The following is a 21,017-nucleotide window of genomic DNA, read 5'->3' as shown; positions in this document are numbered from 1 at the left end:
CAGGACCCGTGGTCTTCCTCTGTCTCCATGTTTATTAACTTTATTAACTTAGGTTTACTAACAGAAAATGCGCAATATGCATTAAATCAAAATTTGACCGGTGCAAAAGTATGGGCACCTCAACAGAAAAGTGACATTAATATTTAGTAGATCCTCCTTTTGCAAAGATAACAGCCTCTAGTCACTTTCTGTAGCTTTTAATCAGTTCCTGGATCCTGGATGAAGGGATTTTGGACCATTCCTCTTTACAAAACAATTCAAGTTCAGTTAAGTTAGATGGTCGCCGAGCATGGACAGCCCGCTTCAAATCATCCCACAGATGTTCAATGATATTCAGGTCTGGGGACTGGGATGGCCATTCCAGAACATTGTAATTGTTCCTCTGCATGAATGCCTGAGGATTTGGAGCGGTGTTTTGGATCATTGTCTTGCTGAAATATCCATCCCCGGCGTAACTTCAACTTCGTCACTGATTCTTGAACATTATTCTCAAGAATCCGCTGATACTGAGTGGAATCCATGCGACCCTCAACTTTAACAAGATTCCCGATGCCGGCATTGGTCACACAGCCCCAAAGCATGATGGAACCTCCACCAAATTTTACAGTGGGTAGCAAGTGTTTTTCTTGGAATGCTGTTTATTTTTGGACGCCATGCATAACGCCTTTTTTTATAACCAAACAACTCAATTTTTGTTTCCAAAATGAAGCTGCCTTGTCCAAATGTGCTTTTTCATACCTCAGGCAACTCTATTTGTGGCGTACGTGCAGAAACAGCTTCTTTCTCATCACTCTCCCATACAGCTTCTATTTGTGCAAAGTGCGCTGTATAGTTGACCGATGCACAGTGACACCATCTGCAGCAAGATGATGCTGCAGCTCTTTGGAGGTGTCTGTGGATTGTCCTTGACTGTTCTCACCATTCTTCTTCTCTGCCTTTCTGATATTTTTCTTGGCCTGCCACTTCTGGGCTTAACAAGAACTGTCCCTGTGCTCTTCCATTTCCTTACTATGTTCCTCACAGTGGAAACTGACAGGTTAAATCTCTGAGACAACGTTTTGTATCCTTCCCCTGAACAACTATGTTGAACAATCTTTGTTTTCAGATCATTTGAGAGCGGGCTGTCCATGTTCGGCGACCATCAAACTTAACTTGAATTGTTTTGTAGAAAGAAATGGTCCAAAATACCTTTATCCAGGATCCAGGAACTGATTACAAGCTACAGGAAGCGACTAGAGGCTGTTATCTCTGCAAAAGGAGGATGTACTAAATATTAATGTCACTTTTCTGTTGAGGTGCCCATACTTTTGCACCGGTCAAATTTTGGTTTAATGCATATTGCACATTTTCTGTTAGTACAATAAACCTCATTTCAATCCTGAAATATTACTGTGTCCATCAGTTATTAGATATATCAAACTGAAATGGCTGCTGCAAACACCAAAATATTTAGAACTAAAAATGATTAAGATTAATAGGGGTGCCCACACTTTTTCATAGGACTGTAGGTCATGGCCCTGGGACTGATCCAGCACCGCGTAGCTCACACTCTGGCGGGCACAATACTACCCGGGGTTATACATGAGTCCCCCTTTGACAACAATAACAAAGGATTATGTCCCGCCCTTCCTATTTCCGGTCGAAGATCTCTTTCCGGTTTTGAGAGTTTGCCATGTCTAGCAGGGGTATAGGCATACTGTTTCGTGGTTACGACGAGCCTGCTGCAGAACCTCATTTGCTGAATGCTATACAGTATATATATTCATTTGCCAAATGCTATATATATGTATAGCATTCGGCAAATGAACACTGATTCTGCAGCAGGCACGTCCTTGCTATGGGCAGGCAAGAGTTTTTCTCATTGGAATGAATAGTCCGATGTTAGACTCCGCCTCCTCAGACGAGCCTCTGGCAGAACCAGCGTTGATTGGCCAAATCACTGGCCACTGGCCAATCAACGCTGGTCTATTCATTTCAATGAGAAAAAGTCAACTGCTAACAGCATACTTACCTGCTCGTAGCAAGGACGAGCCTGCTACACAATCAGCCTTCATTTGCCGAATGCTATACACTGTATAGCATTCAGAAAATGAGGTTCTGCAGCAGGCTCGTCGTAACCCGAGGACCATACCCTGAAGTACATACCCAGCCCTGGTTAATTCACTAAGGACCCGGAAGTTTTCTTGCCGCCCTTCCATTGCGCATGCGTCAACCGGAAGTTCGCAGGGGGACTCATGTATTGGGGGGCTCAGTGATGTCAGTGGGGTCTTATAGAGAAATAACATGAGGTGATGAAGCTTCGGCGGCCTCAGACACTGCTCAGCTGTCACCACCTCTGGGGCTTCACATTCTGAGACTTGTAGTTCTCTACTGGAGATGCATCATGGGAGTGACAGGGTTAAAGGTCATGTGACTTCCAGAGACTTGTAGTTCTCCAACAGCAGCTGCTCCAAATCTCCCGTCACATCCAGATTTCTGAGAGACTGTAATGAATGGCTGCAGCACTACAACTCCTTCCTGCTCCTCCTCCTCCTGGGAGTTGTAGTTCCGGCTATGCAGAGTATATACTGTATACCGTCCATCTAGCAGAGACTCTACCCATCACACATCAGCCAGCAGGGGCCGCACTACACAATGGCGGAGGATGAGGAGATTCTCTCACTTGGTCTCAGTCACAACATCTTCTAGACTCTTCCTGAGGTCTCTCGCACGCCCCGCCCCCTCCTCCTCGCGCTGATGGGCGGGGCACTTCTCTGACTGACAGCTCTGACTAGAACTCTCGGGAATGTTCCCGCGGAGCTGTGACGTCACCGACAGCCGCCGCCGCTGATTGGAGCAGTGTCAGCCCGGCTAGAAGGCTCGCGAATCTTCCCGCCGTGTAGCAGTGACGCTGCGCTGTGATTGGCCGGCTCTGCAGGGAACACTCGGGAAACTTCGGGAGAGTTGCTAAGCGATGCGGGGAGCGTGGTGAGGAGCGCGCTGTGATTGGTTAGGAGGCAGGTGACGTCACTAGAGTGTAGCCAGATATATAGCCGCCGTGCAGCCCGGAGGAGCAGTGACTGAGAACACTCGCTGATACCAGAGCTGTAAAGCACAAGCTCAGGAGAAGATCTTCCCGGCTGAGCCCTCACCAAGAAGCTGCTCCGTGACCTGCACTCATTCCTCTGACTCTTCACCACACTCGTCCTGACACAAGATGGCACCTACTGGAGTGGCCATTGGCATTGACCTGGGCACCACCTACTCCTGTGTGGGGGTCTTCCAGCATGGCAAGGTGGAGATCATCGCCAACGACCAGGGCAACCGCACCACCCCCAGCTACGTGGCCTTCACCGACACCGAGAGACTGATCGGAGACGCTGCCAAGAACCAGGTGGCCCTCAACCCCCAGAACACGGTGTTTGATGCCAAGAGACTGATCGGTAGAAGGTTTGATGATGCCGTGGTGCAGTCTGACATGAAGCACTGGCCCTTCCAGGTGGTAAGCGATGGAGGAAAGCCCAAGGTGAAGGTGGAGTATAAAGGCGAGCAGAAGACCTTCTCCCCTGAGGAGATCTCCTCTATGGTGCTGCTGAAGATGAAAGAGACGGCAGAGGCTTATCTGGGTCATCAAGTCACCAATGCCGTCATCACCGTGCCAGCCTACTTCAACGACTCCCAGCGCCAGGCCACCAAAGATGCCGGTGTCATTGCCGGACTCAATGTGCTGAGAATCATCAATGAGCCAACAGCAGCCGCCATCGCATACGGTCTGGACAAGGGATCTCGTGGGGAGCGCAACGTCCTCATCTTTGACCTGGGAGGTGGCACCTTTGACGTCTCCATCCTCACCATTGATGAGGGCATTTTTGAGGTCAAGGCCACAGCGGGTGACACTCATCTGGGTGGCGAGGACTTTGATAACAGAATGGTTAACCACTTTGTGGAGGAATTCAAGAGGAAACATAAAAAGGACATTACCCAAAACAAGAGGGCCCTGAGGAGACTGAGGACAGCCTGTGAGAGAGCCAAGCGTACCCTGTCCTCCAGCACCCAGGCAAGCATCGAGATCGACTCCCTGTATGAGGGCATTGACTTCTACACCTCCATCACTAGAGCCCGCTTTGAGGAACTGTGTTCTGACCTCTTCCGTGGTACCCTGGAGCCTGTGGAGAAAGCCCTGCGAGATGCCAAGCTAGACAAATCACAGATCCATGAAATTGTCCTAGTGGGAGGCTCCACCCGTATCCCCAAGGTGCAGAAGCTGCTGCAGGACTTCTTCAATGGACGAGAGCTGAACAAGAGCATCAATCCAGATGAAGCTGTGGCTTATGGGGCAGCGGTCCAGGCTGCCATCCTCATGGGAGACAAGTCTGAGAATGTGCAGGACCTTCTCCTACTAGATGTGGCTCCTCTCTCTATGGGTCTGGAGACAGCTGGAGGCGTTATGACCGTCCTCATCAAACGCAACACGACCATCCCCACCAAGCAGACCCAAGTCTTCACTACCTACTCTGACAACCAGCCGGGTGTCCTCATTCAGGTGTATGAGGGGGAGAGAGCCATGACCAAGGACAACAACCTGCTGGGTAAATTTGAACTGACTGGAATCCCCCCAGCTCCTCGTGGTGTACCCCAAATTGAGGTGACCTTTGATATAGATGCCAATGGTATCCTGAATGTGTCTGCTGTGGACAAGAGCTCCGGCAAACAGAACAAGATCACAATTACAAACGACAAAGGCCGACTGAGCAAAGAGGAGATCGAGAAGATGGTGCAAGAGGCCGAGAAATACAAAGCTGACGATGATGTGCAGAGAGAGAAAATTGCTGCCAAAAACTCCCTGGAGTCCTATGCCTTCAACATAAAGAGCATGGTGGAAGACGAGAACGTGAAGGGGAAGATCAGTGATGAAGATAAAAGGATCATCTCAGACAAGTGTAAGGAGACCATCTCCTGGCTGGAGAACAACCAACTGGCTGAGAAAGAGGAGTATACCCATAAGCAGAAGGAGCTGGAGAAGGTGTGCCAACCTGTCATCACCAAGATGTACCAGGGAGGTATGCCAGGAGGTATGCCCGGCTCCAGCTGTGGTCAGCAGGCCAGACAAGGTAGCGGCTCTGGGCCCACCATTGAGGAGGTGGATTAAGGACTGTTATATGAGATTCCACCTATACACAGAATGGACATGGACTTGCTCCTGAGCTGTTGTCCAGACTGACTGTAGACTGATTTTTGCCTCCTGTTCTTCCTCACCCTGGATCTGATATTTGTGTTATTACTAAGAGACTGCAGAGAGAGTCATATTCTGTAATCCACACTCTGAGATTCATGGCTACAAAAACTTTTCATTGTTTCATTTTTTTTGCACATTTCTTATGTTGTATTTTTTTGTTATTTAATAAAGGTTTATTTTCCTAAATCTGTTTGTAGTTTATTCTCTGTAGGGATATTAGATGTCTACTGATTATATGAGCAAACAAGGAACCACCTCTCCATAGTGTCTGAGAAATGTTACAGAAATGAAGGGTTACAGGGGATATTGCAGCTTCTCACTGTATTGTGGTGACAGATCAGCTATTTGTGATGTCTCCCTATAGTCTCTGCACATTACATCAGCACAGCCCAATTCTACCAATCTCTGTGGGACTTGCTGCCCATGTAATGTGCATAAAGGGGAGGGAGGGCTCTCACAACGCCCCCTAGTGGCTTATGTTGGGGAGGAGGAAGAATTGGGCTGGTTCATGTCAGTAGCAGATTTATTTTTTTTTCTCCTTCAACAAGTGTTAGGGTAAGTTCACATGGGTTTTTTTGGTCCAGAACCGAAGGCGCAGGCCGCCTCAGGCTCTGGAGCAAAAATTGGGTAGCCCACGACGTAAAGCTGGTGCAGGACATCCAGTCAAGCACAGCGGTCCACATTAGGTCCAATGAATGGGCCTAGTCAGGAGTGTCTTCAGGCCAAATCTTGAGGTGCATCTGCCTGAAGAATGAGCCTCTCGCTTGATTTCAATGGGAGCCGTCTTTTTTTTTTTTTTGTCAAAATCCTGACCAAATAACTCTGTGTGAACTTACCCTTAAAAAGGATTCTGCATTGAAAGTCCCATTGAAATGAAGGGGAGATGGAAATAAATGATGCTGGATTTTATTTTTTGCCTCCAATTTATCTCCTTGTCTTTGCAAAAATCTGCTTCTGACTCCAACTGAAATGAATGAGTTTGGAGGTGGATTCTGTCTGCAAAATAAAAAAAAAAATCTCAGTGTGCACTTACTCTTAAAGCTTAACATGTCTAAACCCCTGTAATGACCAGAGCTAAAGCTGCTAATAGAGGAGTCTGCCAGGCAGGGAATCCGTAGGAAAAGCTGTTGCTGACCATTTAGCAGCTATAAGGTGTCTGGTCCTCTTGAAGGGGTTTCCGGTGTTAAAGATATTGATCTGTTCTATAGATGGGTCATCAATATCAGATCGATGCAGGTCCAACACTCTGCACCCCCAAATATAGGTGCTTTTCAGCAGCTGATACAGAGAATGGAGCCGGCAGCAGACAGCGCTGTTCTGTGTAGTGGTCAGAGAGCTGATCTGCAGTACCTGGTCTGACCACTACATAGAAAGAGGCGCTGTCTACTTCCTGCACCATTCCCTGAGTACCAGCTGCTGATCAGTGGGGGTGCTTGGTGTTGGACCCTTATTAATCTGAGATTGCTGACCTATCCATAGAACAAGTCATCACTATTTTAAATCCAGAAACCACCTTAATGATGAGACACACAGAGGACAGAACACACAACAATAGGCTGTAAGTCTTTATAGTATATTCATCTGGTTGTATAATACGGAATAAAATACTTCTCTACACGGTCTTACAAACAAAGCTCCAGGATCAGGCCGGAGTCATTCACAGTCATGGACAAGTCATGGTAAAAGCGTAGGATACCCCAATTTTAGAAGAATTGTCCCAGTAACCCCATAATGGTGGGTTGTCCTGACTTAGGAGTCATAATTCATCCCAGATTTTCAGTAGTTTAGTGATGAGTTGTGTATCACCCCCAGCTTTGTATACGGCCAATATATGGGGGGGTCGAGAACTGTCTGGAAGGGAAAGTTCAAGTAGTAAATTTTGTGATAGGACTCAGCATGGAAATCCTCCTGCCATTGGGGTAAGTTCATACAGGGTTTTTTGGACAGGAACTTGAGGCGGAGTCCGGTCCCAAATACGGGTAGCTGCAACTGGAGCATACTCTGCTCTGGATTAGTCCCAAATGAATGAGCCTAGTCGGGAGGGAGTGTCTTCAGGCGGATGTTACGAGGTGAATCCATCTTTTTTTCCGGGAGATAGAATAAACTGGTCTTGGAAAAAAGAACTGACAGTCTCCTATTGATTTCAATGGGAGCCATCTTTTTGGTCAGGATTTTGAGGCGGATACGGCCTCAAAATCCTGACCAAAAAACCCTGTGTGAAGTTACCCTTAGATTTTTTACTCCCATTCACATCAGTAGTAGGTTTGGGCAGTACGATTTTTACTATTGGTAAAAAAAAAAAAAACTATTGAAGAAAGCAGCATCGGCCTCCCATTGAAATGAGTGAACAAAAGTTTTGCCATGTGAATTTACTCTGAAGTTTCCACTGAATATATTCCCTACACAATGTGAATTCAGTGACTGCCATCTAGTGGCCGAAATCTTCATCATCGTCTTCTTCATCTGCAAGTACAGAAGCTCCAAGGCTTTGCAGATTGGCGAGCATGCTGGAGATGGAATCTACGTATAAAATAAAAAGAAATAGCAACTAGAAAATCTGTAAAACCTGATACAGACAGAGAACCTCTAGAGCCCCGGATCTGATATTGTGTGACCCAGGATTAGATCCAGCGCAGAAACCCGAGGTTCATCCCAAATAGAACCAGGAAGAAATCGTTTAAACCCCCCCGAAGAACCCCTTTAAGACTGCCACCATACACCTACAATGGCTGAAGCTGAATACCCAGGAGTAAGTCATATACTTTTACAGTGCACGGCCCTAAACAGACGAAGGGTTTTGGTTTTTGAAGCTTCTTCTCTGCAGACAAATATCTGACGTACCTTTAACAACAGGAGGACAATCCGCTCTGGATTCCTCTTCTGGTCTCTGTTGCTTTTCGTTGCCACTTTCTATGGACTGGATGGCTGTCATTCGGTTTTTCTGGTATAATGCAAAGATCCCTTCCTGCCGGAGAGTTGCCTGAAGGGAAAGTGCAAAAAATGTTTTTGTGTCATCAAAAAACAAACCTAACCTTTTAAGGATGAGACTGGGTTCACTTCTGTGTCGGAATCTCCAGAATAAAGTCTGTATGTAGGACATTTCTCTCTGCCACTTTCCGTTTAAAAACTATGGACACCAGGGGCCACACGGTGGCTCAGTGGTTAGCACAGTAGTCTTGCAGCGCTGGAGACCTGGGCTCGAATCCTGCCAAAGACAACATCTGCAAGGAGTTTATATGTTCTCCCCGTGTTGGCGTGGATTTCCTCCTATACGCCAAAGACATACTGATAGGACCCATTGGGGTCTGCCGGGCTCCACGTGTAACCACTGCTTGAGCAATCTGCTAGTGTGAATATGGAGTCAGCTGTCATATCTGTACTATAAGTTCCATCTCAAATTCTCAGAGCTACAATCTGACCCTTCAATGAGCTGCAGTCAGTCTTGGAAGACCAATAATAAATGTACAATGCACAGATTGCCAGACAATACAGGGAATCAGAAAGAAGAGCAAAGAAGTTTATCCAGTCCTAGTGTGGTGAGGATGACCTGTGTGACCCCCTGGTATCTGGGCCGACCTGTGTGACCCCCTGGTATCTGAGCCGACCTGTGTGACCCCCTGATATCTGAGCCGACCTGTGTGACCCCCTGATATCTGAGCCGACCTGTGTGACCCCCTGATATCTGAGCCGACCTGTGTGACCCCCTGGTATCTGAGCCGACCTGTGTGACCCCCTGGTATCTGGGCCGACCTGTGCGACCCCCTGGTATCTGGGCCGACCTGTGCGACCCCCTGGTATCTGGGCCGACCTGTGTGACCCTCTGGTATCTGGGACGACCTGTGCGACCCCCTGGTATCTGGGCCGACCTGTGCGACCCCCTGGTATCTGGGCCGACCTGTGCGACCCCCTGGTATCTGGGCCGACCTGTGCGACCCCCTGGTATCTGGGCCGACCTGTGCGACCCCCTGGTATCTGGGCCGACCTGTGCGACCCCCTGGTATCTGGGCCGACCTGTGCGACCCCCTGGTATCTGGGCCGACCTGTGCGACCCCCTGGTATCTGGGCCGACCTGTGCGACCCCCTGGTATCTGGGCCGACCTGTGCGGCCCCCTGGTATCTGGGCCGACCTGTGCGACCCCCTGGTATCTGGGCCGACCTGTGTGGCCCCCTGGTATCTGGGCCAACCCCCTGGTATTTGAGCCGACCTGTGTGACCCCCTGGTATCTGGGCCGACCTGTGTGGCCCCCTGGTATCTGAGCCGACCTGTGTGACCCCCTGGTATCTGGGCCGACCTGTGTGGCCCCCTAGTATCTGGGCCAACCCCCTGGTATCTGGGCCGACCTGTGTGACCCCCCTGGTATCTGGGCCGACCTGTGTGGCCCCCTGGTATCTGAGCCGACCTGTGTGACTCCCTGGTATCTGGGTCGACCTGTGTGGCCCCCTGGTATCTGGGCCAACCCCCTGGTATATGGGCCGACCGGTGTGACCCCCTGGTATCTGAGCTGACCTGTGTGACCCCCTGGTATCTGGGCCAACCTCCTGGTATCTGGGCCGACCTGTGTGACCCCCTGGCATCTGGGCCAGGTCACAGCTACGACCCCTATAGATACACCAGTGCTAACAATACATATATCCTGCAACCAAAGTCTCAGTATAGAGCCAAAGAGGAGACCTGCCGAGTATATATTTTAGTAGTCAATGCACCTCACGGATGTTACATATTGTGACCTCAAAACGTTAGTTTATGTAGAGTTCTCCTTTAACAAATCGTCAATGGTTATCAGTGTAGATACATTTGCAGCAGTCACACTCACCATCATCAGATTTTTATCCCTTTCCGTGTCTCGGAGTTGGCGGGTAAGCTGTTCCTCTCGTACACGAGCTGCATCTTCTAAGGTTGTTATGGTCTCCTGGGTCCGTGTCTTCTCTCGTTGCATTTGGCGCTCCGTCTGTCTCAAAGCCACAACTGGATGGCGAAGACCAGTATTACACTTGAATTAAATAATAGCGCAATAGTGTACACTCCATACACACTCTACATAGCAGATTCTGCTTCTAAACAGTAGCATGGAGCAGGCGGTCTAGTAAGGAAGACAACAGTGCTGGATGTGATTCTATAGTGTATGTGGCTAGAAGAACATGGCGGCTCCAGGACCAGGCAATACAGTTCAGTGCCATAAGACTGGGCTCCCATCCATCCTTAATGTGTGACCTAGCAGGTACCTGCTTTAGTGTGCTCTCTTCTGGCCTCATGTAGATGCTTCTCCATCTGCGCCAGCTGTTGTGTTACGATTTCCTCTACAGCTCTGACTTTTTCCTGAAGCTCTTAGAAAACAAAATAGATAAAATTCAATATTCACTCTATTGAACCTTTATTTTCCTGCAAGATGATGACTTCAGACAAAGTGAAAGACGCCCAACAATGACCTAAACCAGCAATTAGTTTTCGCTTTGACATGCGAAAGGGAATGTGATATGGAGAGGATATGAAATGGACTTGCCGGTGTCTGACTACTGGGAACCCCACCAAGCACCAGAATGGGGATCTCTGCGCCCATTATGAATGGAGGGGAAGGCCATCCACGGTCATTGCCAAGCTAGCACTGTACCTGGCATCTTTTCATCAGACCAATAGAGATACACGGAGGTGCAGCACGTATATGAGACCTGTTCTCCGGTCATACAGGACACACGACTGTCCTCATGATCACGGGCGTCCCATTGGTCTGATCCTCACCCGGCTGTTATTCCCTGTACTGCCGATAGAGGATAACTTGTCATTTACCCAAATACCCCATCGGTGGAGGGACTTTGTGGCACATAAACCTACCAATGGTGACATAATGGAGAAAACCCCATGTCATTGCCCCTTCTGCCCTTCCCATACAATGTCTATCCTAAAGCTGCACCCGTCTGCCTCTCTCCCGCTCTGTACCTTTCTCATATTCCTCCTTCTGATCCCGCAGTTGCTCTTGTAGTTGTGTCGCGGTCTCACAAGCTTCCTGAAGTCTCCTCTCAAGGTCAACAACTTGTTGTCTCAGATCTCGCTCCCTCTCTTCTGTCTCATGGAGTGAAGAGCGTAGAAGAGCTGTGGTGCGGTGACAAGTCTCGATTTCTGCTTCCACTGCATATAGGAACACAGAGGAGGGCGATTGTAGCCAAATTGTCAATTTTTCTGGCAAAGACCAAATAGTTTTCACGACTGGCTGCGGGATATAAAGCAAAGCTTGTCTACGCCAATGTCCCACTTACATTTTTCTCTGGTCTCGGTCACTCTTCCCTCTAGGATTAGAGCGCTGCGCTTCAGCTCTGCACTCAGGCGGTCTCGCTCCTCATTTAGGAGATTCACCTCAGCTCTTAAATCCTCATATGATGGACGACATCTGCAGAGAGAATATCCCCTTACGCTTAGCCTTGCTGGTCAGACCCCTATAGGCATAGACGGTATATGTAACTGCTATTCTATCAATGCCTCCCAAACCAACAGCAGTTCAGCGTAGAGGCCTTTAATGCCAGTAGAGACCTTCTTCTATTTCCACCAATGGATGAAGCAATGCAGAGATAATCTTTTTATGGATATGAAAATCAACCTACGAGTTCCTCAGGGGCGGGGCCTGTTGTATGAGATTTGCCTACAAACAAAAGAGACGCAGACAAAGACTGAAAATGTCAATCATGTCTAAAGGGTACGCACTGGGAAGCAATTTTAGAGGACACTCAGAGAAAATCTGGCTATCTTATGGCAAATCAGGGCCCTTCTCCCCTTGCACTTGCAGGCTGATTTGAATATCAATACATTTTTCCTCTCCATCGCTTCATTATATAGTGGCCAGGTATGGTGCTGCTCCTATAGGGCATTGGAATTGGTTGGGAGTAGGGTTGAGCTGATCTTGACTTTTAAGGATCGATTTTGAAATCCGATTTCCGGTCATTTTTCATTCGAACCCGATCTCGATCCCAATTCCGATCCCAATGCAAGTCAATGGGATTTTTTTACTAATCGGTGATCGGATTTTAAAAACAATCCTATTCACTTTACAACATGGAATCTAACAATTGAACGCTTTGTTAGAATCCACGCTGTGTAGTGAATCACTAAGTAGCCAGAGGATTTTTTTTTTAATCCTCTGGATACTTAGTCCCCCTGGTGACCACTTACCTGCAGAGATGGCTGGTCCGGTGCCCGGTGTTCTTGTTCTTCTTCGCCTCGCTGCCCCCGCCTCCCAGGTTAGGAGAGTGTGGGCGGGTACAGGGCGGGGAGACATGACGTTTCCCCTCCAAGTACCCGCCCACACTCTCCTAAGCCACAAGCCCCGCCTTCTTCCTAGCTCTTTAACACTAACCTGGGAGGCGGGGGCAGCGAGGTGAAGAAGAACGAGAACACCGGGCACCGGACCAGCCATCTCTGCAGGTAAGTAGCTACTAGAGATGTTAGCTAGTCTCCCATTAGAATGAATCTACGCAGCCGGCGCGCAGGGAGTTAACGCTGTGTGCCGGCTGCTTCCATTCATTCCTATGGAACCGCAGCGGAGCCTTCACACTGAGTATACAATACTCAGTGTGAAGGCTAACATTGTTAGCTTTTCCCACAATGCTTGGCCAGTAGCAAAGCATTGTGGGAAATAATCATCGATTTCGATCCCACCTAAAAAGATTGTGTTCGGAATTCCGATCGTGATCATGAAATTTTCTCGATCGCAATCCGATCTTTTCCGAACACGATCACTCAACCCTAGTTAAGAGGCATAATAAACCTGACAGGCTCCCTTTAAGTCTATAGATACTACTATAGATTTTTTATATATATTATGTAGAATTTTTTCTTAAATCACACATGGCCCCTGGCTCACCCCGTACACTATTCATCATCACTTACATGTCTCCATCAGTCACAGCATTACTGGGCTCTTCTTCTTCTTGCCTCAGCTTCAGCAGAGCCAGTCTCTGCACCATCAAACCTGACAATGGTGAAATACAACAAACCGTTACAGCGTACCGGAATATCACCTGTAGGTAGATCTCTATATACTATAATAATAATTAAAGGTGATGCGCATAAAAAAGTGAAGCAACTTTGCACAGTCTGGATTACAAACATTCCATCAAACCGTGTACGCTCTCCCATGCAGACTTATGTCTCCCCATGCCGACAGATTACCCATGGATTCAAATCCTGTAGTCATGTGTCACTTCTATCTCGACGTCCTTTTACAGGTTTGCAAAAAGAGGGGTCAGATGGAAGGGTCCAAGGCTCTACTCTGAGATTCCTCAACACACTTCAATCTGTAAAAACAGGTGCCCCAAATGTGCAAAATGGAGATTTTTCATGGCTATTTTGCACTAAGGTTGTCCAAGCAGAGCCTAAATAATTGACCACAATCCTAATCGCCATAATACACCATCCCTTTAAATCTTTATACCCAGTTGTCTGCAATGAAATAAACAGTTCATTCCCTGATGAGAGTTCCCGTCATAAAGCTCTGGTATAGGAGTGAAGGTTATGCCGCCATTTTCATGTTTAGTTTACAGCATCGGTTTGGTTTACGGCACTTCAGCCCATTTACTATGATAGAGAACACAATCCTGCGTATTAGACCACAGTACAGACTGTGGACAAAAACTTGTCATGGATAAATGGAACGTCAGCTCTCTATAAAATGTATAAGCGCTCCTCACCCTGTATAGTGTCCACTCTCTTGGTAGCAAACGTGACTCTCTGTCCCAGTGTCACCAGCCGCTGCAAGGCTCCCCGCAACGAGTTTTCTTGTGTATAAAAAACCTGCACAAAACTGATAATACAACCGCCATTAAACGTAAGTCACTGCTATGTAATGTTAGGATCAGTGTTGTGCAGAGTAATAATGAGAATTGTCCAGGACTATGATATGGATTGCTGTGGCCATACATTATATATGGTATTGGACTGAGTCGCAGCATTACCACATGACCAGTGAATGTGATGTCACTGCCGGTGAAGGTTATATCATAATCCGGATAACTCCTTTAAAGAGGACCAATAAGGAGCACTGGTCATACCTGTCTATCATTTGCTTTAGATGTAGCCCAGTTCGTTCAGCTTTATCGGCTCGGCTGGAAAGAGAAGCGGCCATGTCTTGTGCGGCTGTCAGCTTGTCCTGTAAACACTAGGAAAGTGGACGACATTAGAGATTTCACCCTATATACACTATATAGTCGCTGTAGAGTGCATGAATGAAATATTACAGCCATGAACATGTTAAAATCCGCTGCCTGGCCCTTCATCAGCTGGCCGTCTGTGGGGGGAGGTGTGAGGAGATGGCCATAAAACAGGAGAGCAGTCCAATCCTGCCCATGTTGGTGGGTTAGGCTCAGCGTAAGGTACTTACTTTATTCCGGACCCTCTCCATCTCTAGCTCCGCTGTGTGGTCTTGCATGGCATGTGAGTAGAGCGCCAGCTGCTGACTGCTCTCCTGCAGAGAATTTTCCAGAGAAAGAATCTAGAAAAAAAAAAATGCATAAGAGAACTAAATTAATGGATGACAATGGTATTAACCCCTACTATACATATCCCCCATTGCCTGCCCACACCTGTGTGCCCAATCTGCTCACCTTGTCTTGGATCTTCCTATTGTCGTTCTCCTTGTTTATATCTTCTGATTTTAGCTGAACCATCAAACTGAACACCTTCTCCCTCCAGAGTCTGAGCAGCTGCTGAGTCTTCTGTCCGTCCAAGTGTTTCTCCTTAAAACATATTACATATAAATGTCTATGGAAGCGAATAGGAGGCTACCGAGTCTGACTGTAAGAAAATCATTTGTACATTAAAGTGAACCTATAAGGGGGTTTGTTCTGCCCTATATGATAGCAGGGTATGATAAAAGGAGAGAAGCTGAGCTGTGTGATATATAGGGTTATAGGATAGAGAGAAGCTGAGCTGTGTGATATATAGGGTTATAGGATAGAGAGAAGCTGAGCTGTGTGATATATAGGGTTATATGATAGAGGAGAGAAGCTGAGCTCTGTGATATATAGGGGTATATGATAGAGGAGAGAAGCTGAGCTGTGTGATATATAGGGGTATAGGATAGAGGAGAGAAGCTGAGATGTGTGATATATAGGGTTATAGGATAGAGGAGAGAAGCTGAGCTCTGTGATATATAGGGTTATAGGATAGAGGAGAGAAGCTGAGCTGTGTGATATATAGGGTTATAGGATAGAGGAGAGAAGCTGAGCTGTGTGATATATAGGGTTATAGGATAGAGGAGAGAAGCTGAGCTGTGTGATATATAGGGGTATATGATAGAGGAGAGAAGCTGAGCTTTATATCACAGAGCTCAGCTTCTCTCCTATCTAAGCCTGAAAGGTTCAGTTTAAGTAAAGAATAATGGAATGTCCTAAGCCTAGGAAGACGTTGCGTCTCTTGTAGTCCCTTCTCTAAAGCCTCTTATGCTGATGGACGCCGTTTGCAGTGAAATCTATTTACACATTCTGGAATTCTTCATAATAGGGGATAATTAGTAAAGAGGAGGTACAAGTCGTACTTACTGCTTTTTTGCAGAGATCACTTTCCTGCAGAGATAAAATGTGCGTAAGTGACGACAGTCGGGTCTGGAGGAGCGACATAGAAGTCTGCAGAGCATCTCTCTCTTTCTCCAGAAGCTGAAATCATCCATAAGGACAGATGTAAGTAAAGCTGCGAGCTAACACATGTAACCATCAACCACTCGCATGTTGCCATGACTTCTTCACCTCTATTGTGTTCTTCATTTCGGCCTTTTCCCTCCTCTGCTCTTCCACTTGTCGATTATCCGGAACAAGCTCACCTATGTACGTCCTCAGCTGCAGCACTAAGGCATTCTGGGACTCCAGCGCTAACTGGGACTGACTGGGAGCAAAAGCACAAAAAGGTATTAACAGTTGTATCTACCCATAATTCCTGCTAAAGGGGGCAGAAATATACACTGTACGGAGGCAAAAGCAGAATGTTCCGTCCGCTATGTAACGGCCAGGCCTAGACACTGTAATCCTATTCAGTTGTATGTAGACTTTTTCTGTGCCCGAGTCAGACACAACTCATGATATTATTCTGCAGTAATTGCATTAATTGAGCACCTACATTCTGAAAGAAAGACTACCTGCATACCTCAACGTTACCCCCAGAGCCTCGCTCTTTTCATTGGCCATGTGAAGCTCTTCTCTCAGCCGCTTTACTTCCGATGTTTTCTCATCCCGTTCTTCTTGCAGCTGAGATTCCAGGGCGCACGCTCTGATCTTCATTTTGTCACACTCTGTCTTGTGACTGTCTGCCAACAACTGCAGCTGTTTAGGAGAATATGAGGCGGCATGATAAATGTGACATACAAGGAACTAGATCGCAGCAAAGGGCTTGTGCACTTGGAAAAAATCTATCTGCATTCGGAGTTTTTTAGACACCATAACGAAGGCACCCTGTCACCGAAACAAGCCCAGTCCTTCTGTGGTGGTGAGGATGAGCTAACAGCATCACAGTGCTCCATCATGCTATAAGTTCAGGCCTAAAGACCCACGTGGTTAGATTCAGCTCAATAAGACACTACATATATGACCGGATTAAATGGGTTATTTGAGCTGATGCAAAATGGGCCCCCTGGCAGGAGATGGTTTAATGTAACAGCGGTGTTGGCATTTGTTGGCACCAATGGCACGTGAATGCTGCAGCCCATCACTGGCCTTACAAGTATACAGCTGAAGTCGGTTATTGGCTGCAGCAGTCACATGTCAGAGATACAACATAGCATCGTCAACAATTATAGACAATAAATGAAGCAGTCGCAGTGCTAGCAGCAAATCCGGAGTTTTATGCTGGCGGATTTTGATGTGGAATCCGCCTCAAAATCCACCTAAAAAAAGCCTCCTATTTATTTCACTACCATTTTTTTCTGCTAGCGGGAAAAAAACCCAACATGACCCATCTTCAGGCGGATTCGGTGACGTCCACGGCTCGAGACTCCCTCCTGACACGGCCCATTCATCCAGGCCTAATCAGGAGCGGGAGGCCTTGACGGAATGCCGATGCACTGAGAAAAAGCCGGCGTCGGAAAAGGAATTTCCTCTTCCTTTTCCACTGTGTGAACAGGGCCTAAAGGGGTTTTCCAAGATTAATAGTTAACAACCTATCCTTATTAAGGGGAAAACCCACATCATTACAGCAAAGGCCTCTGGGAAGGTCGGGCATGATGTTAAAGGCAGCTCCCCCTAGTGGGCAGCATGACTGAGGCACTGTCTCCCCTATTTACATCATGGGAGACAGATTTGCATAACCTGGTGATTATGTGACGTTCGGCAGGGGTCTGACACCCAAGACACAGACAATCAGTTGTTGAAGAGATTGCACCAAACACAGCAATATACATTGGTATCACAGGCCATGTGACTGATAAACATGATGTTGATAGTCATGTAACACACTGCAAATTGCTGATTTACGGGTGCCGGGTGTCCGCCCCCACCAATCTTCGATTACTAAATCCCTGAAAACCCAATAATGTGCAAAAATAACAAGTCTTTAAACAAGCAATTGCAGAATGTAACGGGACAGGAGCTCCCAAGTCCCTGTCACTTGCCTCCTGTAGTTTCTGTATTTCAGCTGCTTTCTCAGCCCGTCTTTTCGTCTCCTCTTCTTGTCTTCTTCTCTCTTCCGCCTGCTCAGCCTCACTACATGCACGCTTTATTGCCTCCATTTCTTGCGCCATTCTCAGCATTTCTTCCTCCTTTTCTTGAGCAATAGCTAATGCTTTTTCCAGTTTCTGGATTTCTCTCATCTGATGGGCAATAATTTCTAATGCCTTAGACTCTGATGGTGGATCCTGTGGCGAGTGACGATCCAGAGACCTGTAAGTAACATTAACAAAGGGAATAAGGATATGGCTGGGAATATCTCTTAAATATCTGTCTTACAGCACCTAATACTTAAGATTAATGTACAAGCCTTATCCTTCCACATTGTAAAGGCCAATACACGTATCCATACATTAGGAGTTAACGCTATAAATACCTGGCCCTCGCACCATCCTCTTTGCGTTGTCTCTTTTTCAGCAACTCATTTTCCTGCTTCAGTTTTGCCAGCTCAGTTGTCAGTTCTGCCAGGAGCTCAGGATCAGTAGATGGAATAGGTGAGGAGGTTGGAGGAGGCGATGGCTGCCGACGGGCTTCAAAGTGAGAAGGTGGAATCAGTCCAGTGGCCGCTGTGCAAGAAAAGCAAGCAGAAAGATATAAGATATGCTTCATGGCAAAACTGTATGAAAAGGAGTCTGGTCAATGTCTTGAGTTATGAGAAAGAGGTGTAAGTTTAGGGTGAGCAAGTTGGTCCCTAATACCAAGGGACAGACAGACCCCTGATAATACAAACAGAAACAGCAGCACTACATATGGCGTCACTATGACCTAGGGTTGGGCAATTAACCAAAAAATAACAAAGTCAGCCCGGATAACCAACGTGATTTTGTGCACGCCGGTTATATCGATTTGTTATTTACAATATTCACGAGCTTCTACTTGCAGTTTCATTTAAACCAGAACTGCTTTTATTATACTGTGGGGTCTTATAACTGGAAGCCCAAACGAGGTGATTGATCGTGGAAAACAAGTGTTATTCACCTCCCATGGGCTCCAGTGCAATCCAAGTCCTCTTTGAGGTTCTTTCGCCCTCCTGACTGACAAACTTTTAGTAATTCTGTAGGTGCGTTAAATCTTAAATCTACACCAGATGGAAACTGGCATGGAATTGTAATACGAGTCACTCCAGCTTTCTGGCACAAGTTATAATAAATCTTTCTGACCTAAATTACCATCTCGCTCTGTCCAGAGTTTAAAAGAAGTGTCATGTGGGGCGCAGGAGCTGAGGCAGCCATAGTGTGCACTTTTGGCCACTCTCTAGGCACAGTCATGTTAGGGTAAGTTCACACAGGGTTTTTTGGTCAGGGTTCTAAGGCCGTGTCCGCCTCAAAATCCTGACCAAAAAGACGCCTCCCATTGAAATCAATGGGAGCCGGTCATTTGTTTGTTCTGGCTCCCGGAAAAAAGAAGCAAGGTGCTCATTCTTCAGGCCGAGTCGCCTCGCGATTTGGCCTGAAGACACTCCCTCCTCCTGTCTAGGCCCATTCATTGGGCCTAATCCGGAGCGGAGTGCGCGACCGAAAGCCGCTGCACTGCACCATCATCCAGTCACGCACTCCGCTCCGCTCAGGTTCCAATCCAAAAAACCCAATGTGACCTTAGCCTAAGGCCTCGTTCACATCTGCGTTGGTTTTCCATTCAGGAGAGTCTGCATGAGGACCCTCCCCGCGAACGGAATACTGAACGCAACTGCAAGCGGTGTGCCAGTGAAAGCACACGAACCCCATAGACTATAATGGGGTCCGTGTGCTTGCCACCAGATCTCCGCAGGGATCATGCGGACAGGAGAGTACTTCACAATCTACTTTCCTGTCCGCATGATTTGTGCGGGCAGAGCGCGGCAAGCACACGGACCCAATTATAGTCTATGGGGTCCGTGTGCTTTTACTGCACAGCGCTTGCAATTGCGTTCGGTATTTTGTTCGGGCGGGTCCCCATTTGGACTCCCCGAACGGAATACCGAACGCAGATGTGAACCACGTTATGTGTGTCAAAGTGTATTGGGAGGATTTCCTGTGGAGAGCGTGCAGTTATACAGAATAATATAGATAAGTATGCTATTCTGTACAATGAGGGAAATAAACTGTACGGCAGCCTGAGGTCACACAGGAAATCTTTAAAGACAAAATAGAGAGACAGCACCGAGCAGTATCTGGTGTAGTAGTTTTGGTGAGGGGAACCACAGTACGTGTCCAGTAAACTCTCACCTGAGGGATTCACAACTACCGTTTCCTCCTAGAAACCGATTAAAGGGGCTTCCTCCCTTGTGAGGGGCAGCTGCAGATTCCTTGTCACCGGTGGCGAGTGAAGGCAAATACAAGGACCGAAGTAAAGAATCCGCGCTTCACCCAGTAGATGATTAACAAAACCTTGTATTAGTTCGGGACACACAACGCGTTTCGGGCAGGGATTGCCCTTTTTCAAGTGCATAAGAACTGGACGTGAACTGGACCAACAAAAACCAAGTTCTTATGCACTTAAAAAAGGGCAATCCCTGCCCGAAACGCGTTGTGTGCTCCGAACTAATACAAGGTTTTGTTAATCATCTACTGGGTGAAGCGCGGATTCTTTACTTTGGTCACAATATGGGAAACCTTGGCCTCAGTCTGTTCTATTGGGGCCCCTGAAAGCTTTTCACCTACACATCAATTAAATGCACCAAAACAGCGACAGAGCCGGAGCCCAGAGGGGTCCGCAGATGATTGTGGTTATTACCTGACCCCCTGGATGGCAGGAACACCGGTGGCGGTGGGATTACACTTCTCTTCTCCATTACTCCTCAGGATCCTGCAGAACATCAGGCACTCGGCTTAGACCTAATTCACACCAACATCAAAAGTGAACGTTTTTTGGAGCTGCAGTCACTCGGTCATTTCTATGAATCCCTCTACAACAGAAATCTGACGGCTCTCCAGCTGTGGGAGAACTACAACTTCCAGCATGACCTGACAGCCACAGAAGTGCATTGTGGGAGCTCAGATGGCAGCCATAGACAGACGTGTCTTACCTTTCCATATACTCGTCACCTCCAGACTATATACACGTTCTATATACCAAGCAAGCGGGCTGTGGACCCGGGAAATACAACTGAAAAGGCCGCCATGATTGTTTTTCCCCCTCCCCTTAGCAACCAAACAAGGTATAGCAACGTCAAGCCATTTGTCGGCCA

General features: G+C 47.3%; 2 protein-coding genes across 2 annotated transcripts; one reads left to right on the top strand and one right to left on the bottom strand.

Moving 5' to 3' along the window:
- Positions 1–2,863: 2,863 nt before the first annotated feature.
- Positions 2,864–5,309, top strand: LOC142185218 (heat shock 70 kDa protein-like). The gene has a single exon (XM_075260502.1). It carries the CDS (start codon positions 3,197–3,199, stop codon positions 5,126–5,128), a length of 1,932 nt encoding a protein of 643 aa, XP_075116603.1. The 5' UTR covers positions 2,864–3,196; the 3' UTR covers positions 5,129–5,309.
- Positions 5,310–6,828: 1,519 nt separating this feature from the next.
- On the bottom strand, positions 6,829–20,960 carry CCHCR1 (coiled-coil alpha-helical rod protein 1). The gene is made up of 18 exons (XM_075259409.1): positions 20,856–20,960; positions 20,564–20,664; positions 18,228–18,417; positions 17,797–18,064; positions 16,338–16,513; positions 15,944–16,079; positions 15,740–15,853; positions 14,804–14,935; positions 14,581–14,691; positions 14,252–14,358; positions 13,892–14,004; positions 13,092–13,173; positions 11,468–11,598; positions 11,151–11,339; positions 10,439–10,540; positions 10,030–10,181; positions 8,057–8,195; positions 6,829–7,735 (listed from the first exon to the last, which is right to left on the bottom strand). Exons 2-18 carry the CDS (start codon positions 20,619–20,621, stop codon positions 7,644–7,646), a joined length of 2,292 nt encoding a protein of 763 aa, XP_075115510.1. The 5' UTR covers positions 20,622–20,664; positions 20,856–20,960; the 3' UTR covers positions 6,829–7,643.
- Positions 20,961–21,017: the final 57 nt, after the last annotated feature.

Source organism: Leptodactylus fuscus, chromosome 11 (assembly GCF_031893055.1).
Source record: "Leptodactylus fuscus isolate aLepFus1 chromosome 11, aLepFus1.hap2, whole genome shotgun sequence".
Taxonomy (NCBI): domain Eukaryota; kingdom Metazoa; phylum Chordata; class Amphibia; order Anura; family Leptodactylidae; genus Leptodactylus; species Leptodactylus fuscus.
This window is presented reverse-complemented; position numbering and strand designations above follow the sequence as displayed.